Genomic DNA, 14,152 nt, shown 5'->3' with positions numbered 1-14,152 from the left:
AAGTGAATTTTGGGTTGCTTTCAGGGTTCCAGCTGCCTTCTGTCGGCTCAAAGCACCCGTCTGTGCTTTGATAGGAGCTTTGTGATGTGGGTATCAATTTACCCCTTTCGTATGCTCAGAGACTGACAATATAGCTTCATCCTCTTCTTGTGGCTTTGTGTGGAGGGGAAGGAGGAATTTTGTGAGACCGTGACCTAGAGCAGCATGACAAGACAGAGTACATGTTTTGTGTACACCTTGTTCATTAAGTTCAAATCCTCCACTCGGACAGTGTTTTAACTCAGCTCAATGCACAGCAAAGTCTACCATATTTTATTGTGGTTAGAAAATAGGAGCTGGAGCTAGATACCTGAGGACCTAAGCCTAGGTCCTTAAATCTCTCCCTAGTCAAAATGTATGTTCTGATGAAATGAGATGGCTGCTCCATCTAAACCTTTTTGAAGCTTTTACTCCAGGCAACGTCATGAAGAGAGCTATAAAAAGAATCCACTGAATCCAGATTGGCCAGGTTACAGCCACTTGCCAAAACAGATGATACCTTCGTTTTTGTCTTTTAAGTTTAAATAATATTTATCATTCTTAGAATCATGGAATCACAGAATGGTTTGGGGTGGAAGGGACCTTAAAGCCCATCCAGTTCCACCCCCCTGCCATGGGCAGGGACACCTCCCACCAGCCCAGGTTGCCCAAAGCCCCATCCAGCCTGGCCTTGAACACACCTCCAGGGATGGGGCAGCCACAGCTTCTTTGGGCAGCCTGTGCCAGGGCCTCACCACCCTCTGAGTGAAGGATTTCCTCTTAACATCTAGTCTAAATCTTCCCTCTTTTAGTTTGTCCTATCGTTATCCCCCTTGTCCTATCCCTACCCGTTCATGTAAGAACTCTCCATCTCTTTTATAATCCCCTTAAAGATACTGAAAGGCTGCAGCGAGGTCACCCCGGAGCCTTCTCTTCTTCAGGCTGAATATCCCCAGCTCTCTCAGCCTTTCTTCACATGAGGTCTTAACTTCCTCTCTTTTCAGGTTATCAGTAAGTTTTGGATGCCAGTGAGAATTACTCCAGTGATAGCACCAAAGGACCATTTTCTGGCTGTTGCCAGTGTGGGATGTGCAAGATGGAGGTAAGGATGGAGCAGACATGCTGTGGATGGAGTTGGGTCCTCTCCTGACAGAGAACCTGTTTATGTTAAGAACAGCTTGCTTCCAGGTTCTAGCAAGTAACCTGCTATGCTGACCTGCAAACAGAAAAATACTTTCACTACTATCACCTGGTTCAGCTGTTTCTTAAGAGGTTTTCCTGGAGGCACTTGATCTGCCTGGGTGGGAGGGCTTGCTGCCAGCCCCGTATCAGGTGCTGATGCTTTGGAGTTCACTGCAGGTGCTGCTACTCGCCTGGCTCCAGGAGGTTTCTCCTCATGTGAAGATTTTAAATTGTTTATCCAAGTCATCCAGAGCTCTTCACAGATGATGGCCTTGTGCCTGGCACAGGGCTCTGTACTCTGGGTCCAGCCACCTTAAATGATGTGACTCGTTACAATGCTGAAACCCTTAACTGGTCGTAGCTCCAAAATCTTGCTTATAATGGTTCTTGAGAAGCTCAGTAGCAGTGAGAGGGCTGGGGATGTCTTGTAAGGCAGTTTTTCAAAGACATGCTTTTCAAATTGGATATACTCCTTGTGCTTAGTGTCTTCTTTCTGCTTTACCTGGAGGGATTTGCATATCGTAAGCTGTTCACAGCATTGTGTGACCTTTCTGAGGGAGAGGGGAAGGGAAGGGAAGGGAAGGAGAGGGAAGGGAAGGAAGATCTGTGTCTCTAGGACTATATTGTCTATTGTTTTACACTACGTGTAGGCATATGTTACAAAGTCAGAGTTCTTGACATATGTAACCTTAGCTTCTGATCTGTAGTGATGGTATTTGAGAAATGACTACAGAAAATCTGTAGAAACTCACACTGTTGGGAGCTGCATAAATGGCCCTAGGAGACATTGTAACTCTACATCTCTGCTGGTTTGTAACTCCTTATGGGACAGGAGATTTGTACCAATTCCTACCCAGAGAGTTGGGTAGCCTGGCTTTCATTTTAAGAAACATCCACACATGCTGCTGGTTTCTGCTGGTTTCTGTTCTTACTTTAAAGAAAACTGAGAGAGAGTCACGTTATTGTAAATGTGGGCTTGGCACAAACGTGAAAGGGCCACAACAGGGTCTGCATTTCAGCAGTGCTTGTGGCAAAGCTCCCTTTTGTGTTTTGTCTGTGGGCTTGCATACCTAGTACACAAGGTCACAGCCTGTTCTGTTTCTGAGTAGCAAATACGACTGCCTATGCACACTTTCCTCACATTAAGACCAGAAACTCCACTAGAATGCAAAATTTCCCCACAAATTGCTTTTTTTTTTTTTTTTTTTTTTTTTTTTTTTTTTTCCCCTTTTAGTGCACTTATTCCATCTTCAGGTTTTGAGTTCTCTCTCTCTCTCTCTCTCTCTCTCTCTCACTCTTTTTATTTTTTTCATTTTGGTTTGGCTTTGCAATTAGCTCTGACACCATTCAAACTGAAGCCCCGGAGCAGTATTTTTAGCAAATAGCAGTCCACGAGACGCGGTAAATTCTTCATTACTTTGTGTCTTTAAATCAAGATTGGGTGCCTTAATAAAAGGTTAGAATTCTCTTCATCAGGTTATTAGCCTTTGATTAAGGAATCCCTTGATGAAACCTTATGGCCCATGTTTTCCTGGGAAGTAAGACTAGATCATCATAATGAGCCCTCCAGGTCTCCAGCTCGGTGCTGCCTGACTTCTTTCCTGACCTTGAATTAAACTGAGAAGGTTTTTGTGGAACAAGCCAGAAGTGAAATCCTGCAAGGTTGCTTGGCAGGGTTGCTGGCAAGGCACAGTGATGTGCAAGGAGGGGAGGCAGCACTGAAGCACGCCGGCCCACCCTGGCAGAATTGGATGGAGCTGCCTGTGGTGTGTAGGACTGAGCTGAGACCCAGGCAGGGTATGGATAACATGTGCATGGTGGCAAGTCACAAAAGCAGAAGGTTTCTGGGGAAGCTCATTCCTTCTGGCCTGCCCCAGGACATCCAGCCAGTACCTGCCCTGCTGTCAGGAGCTGCTCGGGAAAATGTGATTTCCCCAGGAAGAAGAAGGAAAACACCCAGGTCCCCTCCCGCCTACCTGGGGAATCAGATGAGCAGAGAAAATGGCTAGGAGGTACCATTCTGTGAAAAAGTCATGTTAAAGCATTTTGGCTTTGGCAGAGCATGCTGGAATAAGTAATTGAGAGGGAGAACAATCCTACACAGGATTTTTTCCTTTTTCCTGGTACAAAGTTTTCCAAAGACCTCTCCCGTGGAGAAGGGCAGGTGGCTTAGGCTGGAGCACAGGTGGCTGCGATGGGACCCAGAGGCTGCACCACAAAACCAGGCAAATTTTTCACTCGGAAACAAAGGTTTAAGAAAGAGACAGATGAGACGTACTTGAGACGGAAGGATGTTGATTTCATGGTTTATTGTCACATTAAAAAAGTAATCTTACTGATGAATTAATATTTGCTTTTTAATATAAAAGTGCTTATTCTTACAAATCCTTAAGGCTCATTCTGTTACATTACAGTAGGATTTTTCACCATCCCAGAAACTGTGCTACATGAGTTTTACATGAACTGTGGACATAGCAAAATCTCCAAACAGTAAAAGAAGTCGTTAATAATTTCATTGCCTTTGTACGCATGAACCTGTTCAGTCGTGTGACAAAATTTAACATGAAGACAAACAAAAGCAAAATTTTCTTGTACTTTCTAGTTTGGCTTGGAACTGATCCCCATAAGATTTCTGATTTGCTTGAGTGACTGGAACCAATACAATTGTTTCTGAATCTTAATTTTGTACTTGTACGGCAAAAAAGAAGGAGTGAGACAGACAACTGTTACAGATGTAATACCTACCCTATGTTTCTTACTACAGAAAAAAAAAAGAAAAGAAAAGGAAGGAGTACCAAGAACAAGTGCTGTTCATACATGATATATTTGTTTTGTAATGTCCCTATCTTGTACTTTTTCCAAGGTAAAGCTCCCACTGAAGCCAACATAAGTTTTGCCTGAGGGAGGAATAAGACCAGGGCTCTCACGGGGAATATTTTAGATTAAGTGGTTTATTATGTTTTTGTCTCCAAATGGAAGAATGAAACAGGTGAAAGTTACTAAAGCTCTTGTTTGTATTGATCACAAGTGGAATATGATTTGTGGCATATACTATAATACACAGATAAGAATATAAGATATTTATTTTTAATCATAATTAGAGCTATGTTAGTTGGATGGGTGGTAAATTTGCTATTTCTACTTAACTTTTAGATATCTATTTACTGTAAAGATTTTTTTTTCAATAATTGGGTCAAAATTCAGTAACTAAAAAAATTACCTAATGCAAAAGATAAAAATAATTTAAAGTGTTCTGGAGCAAGGGGGAAAATGCTAACTGATCTAATAAATAAGGCAGTTTAAAGCATTTGTGACTGCTACAGTGATATATGTACATATCTTACAGCATAAATTACTGTACAGAATACTCCGTTTATTAACCTGTGTAAACAATACTGCTTGCAACGTAGGGATGTGTTGTGGGATTGCTCTCACTGGAAAGATAAACTGCTGTAGCTTTGGCTGGGTGGGCGAGGCTTCAGGAGGAACACCCTCGGAGAGAAATGTAAGCAGTGTTATATGAGATGCAAATAAAGCCACATTGTCTCGAATAAATTTATTAAAAAAAAAAAAAAAAAAGCCAGTGTTCATTGCAAGAAATGAAATATGAAAATAACAAAAATAATTCTGGTTGCTATCTGACCCTTGAGTACCTCAGCTGAAGAGGGGGTCCCAGTTGGCTACCTGAAAGGGAAGGTGGAGAGCCACAATGTGGCAGCACCCACTGTGTGCTGCCCACACATCCAGCAAATTGATTGAGGGGGATCTCAGTGGCAGGACCTCACACTGGGACTGCTACATCGCTGTTTCAACCACTGCTGCTACCCTTGGAAAGGAAATGGGAAGGGAGTTATGGTTACTGTCATTATTGCTGCTGATTAGGTAAGTAATGACAAATTTAAGCATCCTCTTATTTTGGCTGCCCTCTGCTCTCTTCCCTACCTTTCTACTTTCCTTGCCCACCTGCAGTTTGATTTGGTTTTGGCTTCTGTACGATGGCAGCTCTTTGGAAGCAAGTCAGTGGCTCACTCCCTGTAGGGTGCCCGCTTTGACAGGGCCCTTGTCCACAGGCATCACTGCCACCCAAACTTCGATCAGTAATGAGCACAGGGGGACAGGGAGCTGCCCTAGGTGAAGCACGAGTCCTTGCACAGCCATGTGTTGTTGCACTGGTTATTATCTCCATCCGCTGTGGCCAGCACAGAGGCCCCGTGTGGAAGGCCTGGCTTGGCCATGGAGAGGAGCCCTGATGCCTCTCAACCTTTCTGCCTCCTCTCCTGGAGGAGCTGCTATGGCACTGGCAGCGTGCAGGCAGGCTATGAGCTTTAGGTGGCCTTGTGTTGCCTGCAGATTATTGTCTGTGGATAAAACTGCAATGTTGTTCGAGTTCCTTCACACAGTTAGTTGAATTTCCGTAGAAACATTGGCCTCTTGTGGGCTGATGGCCAGTCTGATCTCTTTGACCATCGACAGAAACACTTCCTTCTGTTAAAAAAAGCCAACTGCACTTTCAGACAGCGTATGAAAAAGTGCCTTTGAGTGTTTACGAAACTGTAAAATGTATTTTCTGGATATTTCAGTAATCTTAACAGAAGAAAGGTGCACATTCAACCCTCAAGGAACTACTTTGGATTTGGGCCTAGTGAGTTAGAGAGTGGGCTAGGAATGGTTCAAGTCTGAAACACATGCTTTAAACACCTCAGAAATAAATTTATTTACCTCATACGTATTTTCCTGCTTGTCTGCTCCCTCAGCCATACCCTGCCTTAGCCTACCCTATGGTATTTTACCGATTTCGGCAGGTAGCAACAGGTACAATCATAAACGTGGGGTAGGATTTGTATCGTCTCTGTTTCTGAGCTCATCATGTAGACTCCCTCTATAGCTAGTGACAGAAACAAGTACAAGTATTAGGGCGTGTTTCTTCTTGCTTATTTTAGACTTTCAGTACAGGATGAGGTGAATCCCACCTTCTGTGATTAAATCAGGACTTTTTTTTTTTCTCTTCCATTCCAGCTTCTATTGCTATTTAACCCCAGAGAATCATTACAAGGCTGATTGCATGGTCTCAATGACCTACAGAAATTCCTTGGACAGGTGTGAGGCTACCAGTTCCTGCTGGTTCTACTGCAGGGTCCCAAATTTCAGTGCTCATTCAAGCAAATCAGTTACACCTGAGCCAAAGACAGCTGGCCCTGGTGGCACTGCTGCAACCCCTCCAGCTGCGCTGCTGTTGCACCTGGGGTATTTGAGTCACCAGCACAAAGGCTTTGGGTCCCGAGATTAGTGGCCTCTCATCCATCTGCTCACCTAGAGAAGAAGAGTTGGTCAGAACTTGCGTGTGGAGCCATCAGCTCTCCCTATCTCCTCCTAAGAAGGGAACTAGTTTCTTGCTAGCAGTAACGGGAAGAAGGTGGGCGCTAGTTCCACCAGTGGGGTGCGAACAAGAAGAAAACAGAAAGGTCCTGAGCTGCTTAGAGCAACTCTGCTCTGTCCCTTGTCCTGTGTATCACCAGCCCAGGCTGGGAGATGGAGTTGGGGATGAAAACTGCGGGGCAAGGGAAGCTACAGGGAGAGCAGACTGTGTGACCAGGGAGGTAAAACAACAGGGTGAGGAGATGTAACATGCACTCATGTATTGATGATGGCAGTAATTAGCAATATGCAATTTCATGGGGAATGCCAGAAGCCCCCATGCTACCAGGCAGCACTTTATGCGAGCAAATGGAAGATGGACTTGTTTGTCATGGGTGAAGGCAGACCCCAACATCTCAACTGCAGATGAAATTATTCTTTTAGAATACCAATATTTTTAGACATAGAAATCGGAAAAAAGACTAAGAAGGGCCCTTACTTTGGTAAATCTTATCCACATCTAGCTTGTCACCACAGGAAACATTTCCTTTCATGTCTGTGGCTAGGGTAAAGATTCCATAAATAAGAACAAAAAGACAAGTAGTGCTAAGTAAGGAAGGATTTGCTCGTACTGCCTGAATAAGATGAACAGCAGTAGAGATATTTTGTTGATTTGACTGGTGTTCAGTCCTTGCTGAAGTGTTTTACTGGTGACTTCTAGAGGCAATGTGTCAGAACAGAGCATGGAATTTAACCCGGTGACAGTGGTTAATGATGGCATGATTCGGGAAGGCAACATTGTCCTCCAACATACCTGACTTCCCGGATCAGATGCTGGTAATGTACATCACTAACAGATGGATATTTTATGAGAGGCACTTTTTTTAGTTTTGTTCTGATAGCTGACCAGTCCTCTCTGCAATGCACCATTCTAAAGGACAGCATCTATTGGTCTGGATTCGTTTCAAGCCAGATTTGTAGTAAAAAAATTGAACTTTTCTGAGGCTGTTCTGAAAAGCACTCTTGGTAAGACTGGGAAGGCAAATTTCTTTTACAGAAAGACAAAGTGTCTTATATACAAAAAGAATTTGCAATTCTTAGGATGGCTCCCCACCACTTGGTTAACCTACACCGTTTGTCCCAGAAACACTGTTGTGGTTCTTGCTTGCTATGAGGATCAAAGTTACAGATACTCTGGGAACGGCAATTTCACCTAGACTGTGACTCTATGACTCCCCTCAGTACTAAGCACTAGTTTTATATGCTCTGGTGCTTACACTGAGAGTTTAGATGATATTTAAGGAATTTGAGGGTCTTGTAGCTCTGGACTCAGGGGTGAAATTCATCCAGTGTGCTTAGCAGTTTTTTCCATAGCTCTTCTGCAGCTATGAGAGCATAGCTCTTCTGCAGCTATTGCATCCTCAGCCCTTCTGAGGATGCAATGTGATTTGCAAACACTAATTAATACTCATAAAGCCCTATGAGGCAGATAAATGTTAAGTACCCCTGTGTTAGTACATATGAGAAACATGAGACCTGAATGCCTCATGATCCGTGCTGTTCTTTATATTCACTCCCCAAAAGGAATATGTGTCCTGGGACAGAGGAAATCTCCCATTTTTTTGTCATCCCCTTGTTTTCATTGGACCCAGTGAAGCCCTTTCAGGGTAGCAGGGATGAGTCTGGGATTCAAGCTACACTGTGCAAGATGCAAGCTACACAGATCAAGAAAAAGAGCAAACCTTGCTGTATTTGCTGCTGGTTTTGTGGGGGAAAGCAAGGCCCTTTGTGCAACCTGTGGGTTACTTGCTCCATGCTCCAGTACGTCGCTTGAGAGGCAGCTTGGGCTACCAGAGAAGAAAACATCCCTGAAAGCGCACTCATACCTGAGGACTTCCAAGAGCAAAGGAGCCAGACAGCAAGCAAGAATGACTTAAGAAACATAAGGCTCAGTGAGGAAAGCCTTTTGAAGGAATGATAGAGCCTTGGATACTCCAAATCTTGGTATTTATCCTCCCTGTAGCTTTAGTGAGGTGAGGGCAAACAGGCCCTACGGTAACTTTCCCACTTTGTTAATCAACCTTCAGAACAATCAATAGCATGGCAACCAGTAAGGCTGGAAATGGAGTCTCAGCCTTAGAAAGGGCAACTGGCAGCTTTAGGGGAGACATTAAAGTAGCCGAGTCTTCATGCTACCAGTATTGGGTGGGAGACATTGATCTCTGTTTTTCTTCACAGGCTAGGCATAAGATCATCCAAATGCTTTTCTAAATGAATTCTGACAAATTTATCTATGGTTACATGCCTTCCCAGCCCTCAGTGCACAGCACATAAGCTAATGTAACAATTATAATTATGATACTGATCAGACCTATCAGGCCTTTTTAAGACATGAAAATCAGACTAATTCTCTAGTTTCAAACACAATGAGTTCAAAGATGTGATGTAAATGCTAACAGAAAGATATGAAAACGAGAGGCATGTTAGGTCTATGCCAGCCAAACCCCTATCGTTATCTTAACAAGTTCATATTCTTTGAGCATTGTTTGTATTTCTATTGTGCCAAGAGATTTTATTCTTTAGTTTGAGGATTCTCCCTGGAGGTGGGGAGGGAAACATTGCTATTGTTGTGAAAAAGCAACATTTCTTTTTGACGTATTAAGCATTAAGCAGATTATGCAAAGGCAAGGCATATTGCAGAAGGAGAAGTTCTTAATATAGCTTTGACATGAACCCATAACCCCCCAGAAGATTTAGGAGAGTTAAAAAAAAATGTATTACTTTGACAATCGTCTAATTTGAAAAAAAAATCTTGTAGAAATTCTTGGAACTCACCCCTGTTATTTACATAAAAGTCAACCTTTCCTGGTTAAAATCATGAATCATTTAATGTCGCATCTGCAGGGTGTCTGAGACAGACGCCATTAATCCAAGTCATTTTGCAAATTCCAATTTCATTTGGATTAAAACCTACAATGAAGTCAGTGAATAGTATATACTGTACACGCGTTAAGGCTGGTGACTGTAGAAGTCTCTTGGGTAGATAAACAAAGCACAGATCAGCCAGGTCTAAGTATATGCCCTCATCTAGGGAAAAAAAAAAAAAAAAGATATCCTGACATTTCAGTGATGTAGATTTGAATCAGTAGCCATGAAAAATGGTTGAACATTTGTATTACAAAAGAGATACTATGGCACAGTCCCGAAGGTGCATTTCTTATAAATTAATTAGCTGCACAAATTATTTTGATAACAGTTACTGCAGTTCTGAGGTGATATGGCTGCTCAATGATGAGTACTTGATGATCAATGGTAGGCACTAGTAATATCCTTCATGCTGAGTGACTTTTATTACTATTTAGATTTACAGTATATACATACATATTTGTATCTACACTTAGGGCTTGATCTTCTTAACCTCCTTTACCTAAGGTCTTCTGTTCACTGAAACATCTTCCTTTGGAGCCCTGTGATATTTGGATAAAAGAAATAGGCAAGCAAGGAGCTGGGGTATCCTGCCACGTGACAGGGGGGACTCTGCTTGGCTTTTGGCCACACTTGAACCTCTGCATATAATTTGTTCTTATCTGTCATTCATGCCACCACAGAATACTATAAACGATTAAGGCCAAGGGGTCTGTATGATCTTGCTGTCTCTGAGGATCCTGTAGGCTGCACTGCATTTCTTGCATCCACCTGCAATATATAGTTCCTTTGAATGCATTCCCATTGCTTTACCAGCCTCTCCCTCCAGGCATAATCCTTTTAGGTTTGTACGGACTAACTTCTTCCTTTCACAAAATGAACCTGAAAATGTTATAGTGTGAAGAAGCCTGCATGTTCCTGGAGTTTTACAACTGGTTGAGACAAGTAGACATCTCTCACTGAGCCCCAAAAAAAGTCCTCGGACTCCCTTGGTCTCATCCAGAACACACAAAGCACCTTTGAGTCATGTTGAAATGTCTAAAACTACTCAGGTTCTTAACGTGGAACATTTGCTTAATTGGATCAAATCTAAAAGCTGCATACTCTTTTCCAAATCTGTCCCTAAGAAGATGAATAAAGTATTTGTTGTCACCATGTCACATTCAGCTTCAGTCATCTAAACTGCAGCAACCATTATACAGCAAAATAGCCCGCATGGAAGAGTATCCTAAATAACCTCTAGAAAACACAGCTGTAAGAAACCCTACAGAGAGGAGGCCAAAACTTCTAATCCATTTATGTCTAGTTGGTTTAACTGGCTGCTATTTTATCCTGTTACACCACCAGAGGTTAAGGCTTGGTTGGGCTCATCGGACAACATGGATGATGCCAGCACAAAACCTAAAAAACCACTGTGTTTTTCCATGGAAGCAATGGGTATTTTAGCTGGAGTAATTAAATATTAGAACCATGTACAAGAAAGGACAATCATCTGCAAGAGATCCTTAGTACTTGGAAACACGTTACAACAGGACAGCATTAATTCTTGCATTTCTTTGAAGTTGCTTGACATATTACATCCATACAAAGAGTTCATCGTGATTAAGAAAAATATCCCGATCTTAGTAAAATAAACATGCTTCAAAGTTCCATACTTGAAACTCAAATGCCACGTGTGCAATAAAACTAAACTCCATTTAAGGCAAGGAATATATGTCACGTCTAAAATTTCTCAACATTAAATAGCAACAAGGGCTCCCAAACCCCCAAACTTATCTGAAGATAAACATCATAGGCACCATCAAAGAAAAGAGAAGCAAATCTAATCGGAATTTCACTTTCCTGATCTGAGGAGAAATCCCACAGTACCTTCATGTGGTATGGAAGCAGCTGATGGAATCTGCTGCTGCTAGTCGAGTACACCATGGCAGACTTCCACAGCTGGAGATCAGGCAAGTAATAAACAGAAAAGGCACTGACCAAGTTCTCCACGATACTCGGGACCAAACAACTTGTGTTCTTTCTAGGGCAGGTGACTGGAATTAAGAGTGACTGGAGGACTTGGAGGATGTGTATTTTGTCATTTAAAGGCAGGTCCATGTCCACTCTTAAAGCCAGCCATGCTGTAACACTCAAGTCTGTATTAAGAGGTTACCACAGCCTGAGCTCAGGAGTTCTCCTGGGCAGGATCCGAGAATTGACCGGCACATAAAATTGGCCTGGGATGGCTTGGGACTCAGCAGTCCCTTGGACGTCACCCTGCTGAGCTGCTTTGAAGAACAGAGTGGTGTGCTGAGTCTGAGCAATAGCTGCAGTTATGGTAAGTAGCCTAGACAAAAAAATGCACACATGTAGGGCTCTGTGTGTTCTCAAGCCTGTTCTTTAACACTGGGTAAATACAACCTTTGTTCTACTGAGCAAATGTGCCACTTTGTTTGGTATCTTTTTTTTTTTTTTTTTTTTTTTTTTAATGCATCTCTTCAAAAATCTGGGAGGAAAAAAAAGGCAGCAGAGACCAATCAATCAACCATCAATATCAGTGGCTACTTCTACTTGTATCTTCTATTGAAAGAGTTTTTTGCACTCATGTTTCCTTAATATATTTGTAAATTAGAATAGGAAACAACAGTCAAAGGGTCCAGTCAGTGACTTGGACAAGAATAATCCATTGAAGTCATCAGAGCTGCTGACTTGAGTAAGGGTTGCAAATCTGATTGCAAAGCAAGCAAAAAAATATTTCCAATAACAGAGGAAGAAAACTAAATGTGTCAAAACCACTGAAAATGGACATGAATGCACTAAATGCAAACACAGTTGGTATGAACTGGCCTTGACCTCAGCTGACCCAAATTAAACTCCAATCATTGTGGGATTAATTCTTCTGGCACAAAAAAACATAGCCTGTCAACAGGAACAGAAAACATCCAATAAATCAAGAAACATTAAAGCCTCGTTGAGGATTATGGATGAAGAGTGAGAGGATTATGATAGGAAACAGTTCTTAGCCTGATGAGCAGCAAACTCAGCTTCCCAGATAAAGGAAATTACATGTAACATTCCCGTATAGACTAGAAGAACAGGCTGTGAGCTTCTGCTAGATGAAAAAGATATGAAAATCAAAATCTGTAAGATGAAGCCTTCCTATGCAAAGCCAACAACTATTACAGATATGTCTCTCTGTCTGTATGCAGCTGAAATTAACACATTTTCTTTACTAAGTGGATTGCTGGTTGCCATATTTTTTCATTTATCTATTTACTGTCAGTAACAGAATGCAATTTTCCACCACCTCTTTTAAAAGTTCTTGCTATCAGCATATCTGCTTTCAGGCTTTTTGCCTGATACTGCAGGTTGTACTGTTGGTACGGAGCTGAACAAGAGGTAAAGTTATTTAAAAAGACAGGAGATAAAGAAATGCATGCAATTTGTTGAAAGTTATTGCACATGAAGGAATGCCGTCTTTCTCCAACTTAAAGCAGACTACACAACTCCTCTGTGTGCCCGCCCCAGTGGGGAGGTTACAGGGAGATGGAACATTATTGTTGGAACTTCTGTCAAGTGTCCGTGCTCGCAGTAAAAGTTCTCCATGGCAGAGATTTGCCCTCATTCATTCCAGTTCAGGAAAGCCCTCGTATATGTGCTTAAGCTCTACTGAAGTCAATGGGATTTCGGTACAAGCTTAAAGGTAAGAGTCTATTGAGAGCTTTCCTGAACAGGGATTTGTGCTTATTGCACTTGGTTCAATCAACCCACGAGATTTTGGTTTCTGAGTTTTTCAGCCCGTGAATAGAAAGGGTATGTTTTGTGCATCAAGATCAGTTCTTCTAGTACTTCTAGTGTATGAAAATGTTTGGAGAGCGGTACAGAACTATTCATTCTGAAAAGACATCATTGTATATTGTACATATGCACAGATACATGTCTACACTCGGAAAAATTTTGCTCAACATTGAAGAAATATTCACCTTTGTTTGGATCAATGCTGTGGTTGACTATTTCTGTAGCACAGTGTCCAGAATAACTGAATTATCCATGAAAGGTATACAGTCCACGTGAATGGCACACAGTCATTATGACAAGTGAGCGCTATTCCGCACCCAGTGAAGTCCTTGTTGAGTGTACTGAACTAAATGCTCCATACTGCTGTGCAAGGTGATAGGTCCCATCAATGCATCCAAGTCATTAAAAAAATCTACAGGGAAAGAAAAAAGATTCGGCATCAAAAGAGTGAAGCTGTATTTGCTACTTGTCAACCTTTAATAGATTTTATTCTCTTGCAAATTGAGTCGAGCTGAACGTTTCATGGAAATGAAAGTTTAGTGCTGGTGAGATTAATTTTAAAGCCCTGTGGTTCATGATGTTACAGGCTGATGCACAACAATTTTCTTTTGAAAGAACAAAACAGTGAGTTCTTCAGCTTTGCCTTTCATTAACTTCCATTGTCTTGATAAAGCAAACAGATGCTGGGCAAGATTTATTCCGAGATTAAGGACAACTAAATGTAAAAGTCTAAACACAAGTGTTTGTCTATACCTATACTAGATATCTAAATACCTTGATGGACAAATAGAGACCTCTATGACATGTTCATCCCAGCCTAAGTAGTAATTTGCCTAGCTAGCCACGAGGGACTTAATTCAGTTGCCTACGCAGAGGCATATAATGCCCGTTT

The 14,152-nt window shown here is 42.0% G+C and overlaps 2 protein-coding genes across 5 annotated transcripts in view; both read right to left on the bottom strand.

Annotated features, from left to right (window-relative positions):
- REV1 (REV1 DNA directed polymerase) overlaps positions 1-14,152 on the bottom strand; it is a 107,463-nt gene that overhangs the window by 65,818 nt on the left and 27,493 nt on the right. The window lies entirely within an intron of this gene.
- Positions 3,495-14,152, bottom strand: part of AFF3 (ALF transcription elongation factor 3) — a 335,479-nt gene continuing 324,821 nt past the window's right edge. For all 4 annotated transcript variants that reach the window (XM_068680733.1, XM_068680740.1, XM_068680745.1 and 1 more), the window contains exon 21: positions 3,495-13,672. In XM_068680733.1, the coding sequence (XP_068536834.1) occupies positions 13,551-13,672 (122 nt within the window). In that variant the 3' untranslated portion in view covers positions 3,495-13,550. The remainder of the gene's footprint in view (positions 13,673-14,152) is intronic.

The sequence above is a fragment of the Anas acuta genome, chromosome 1 (genome assembly GCF_963932015.1).
Source record: "Anas acuta chromosome 1, bAnaAcu1.1, whole genome shotgun sequence".
Classification (NCBI taxonomy): Eukaryota; Metazoa; Chordata; class Aves; order Anseriformes; family Anatidae; genus Anas; species Anas acuta.
Note: the sequence above shows the minus strand (reverse complement) of the source record. Positions and strands in the feature narration are given on the sequence as shown.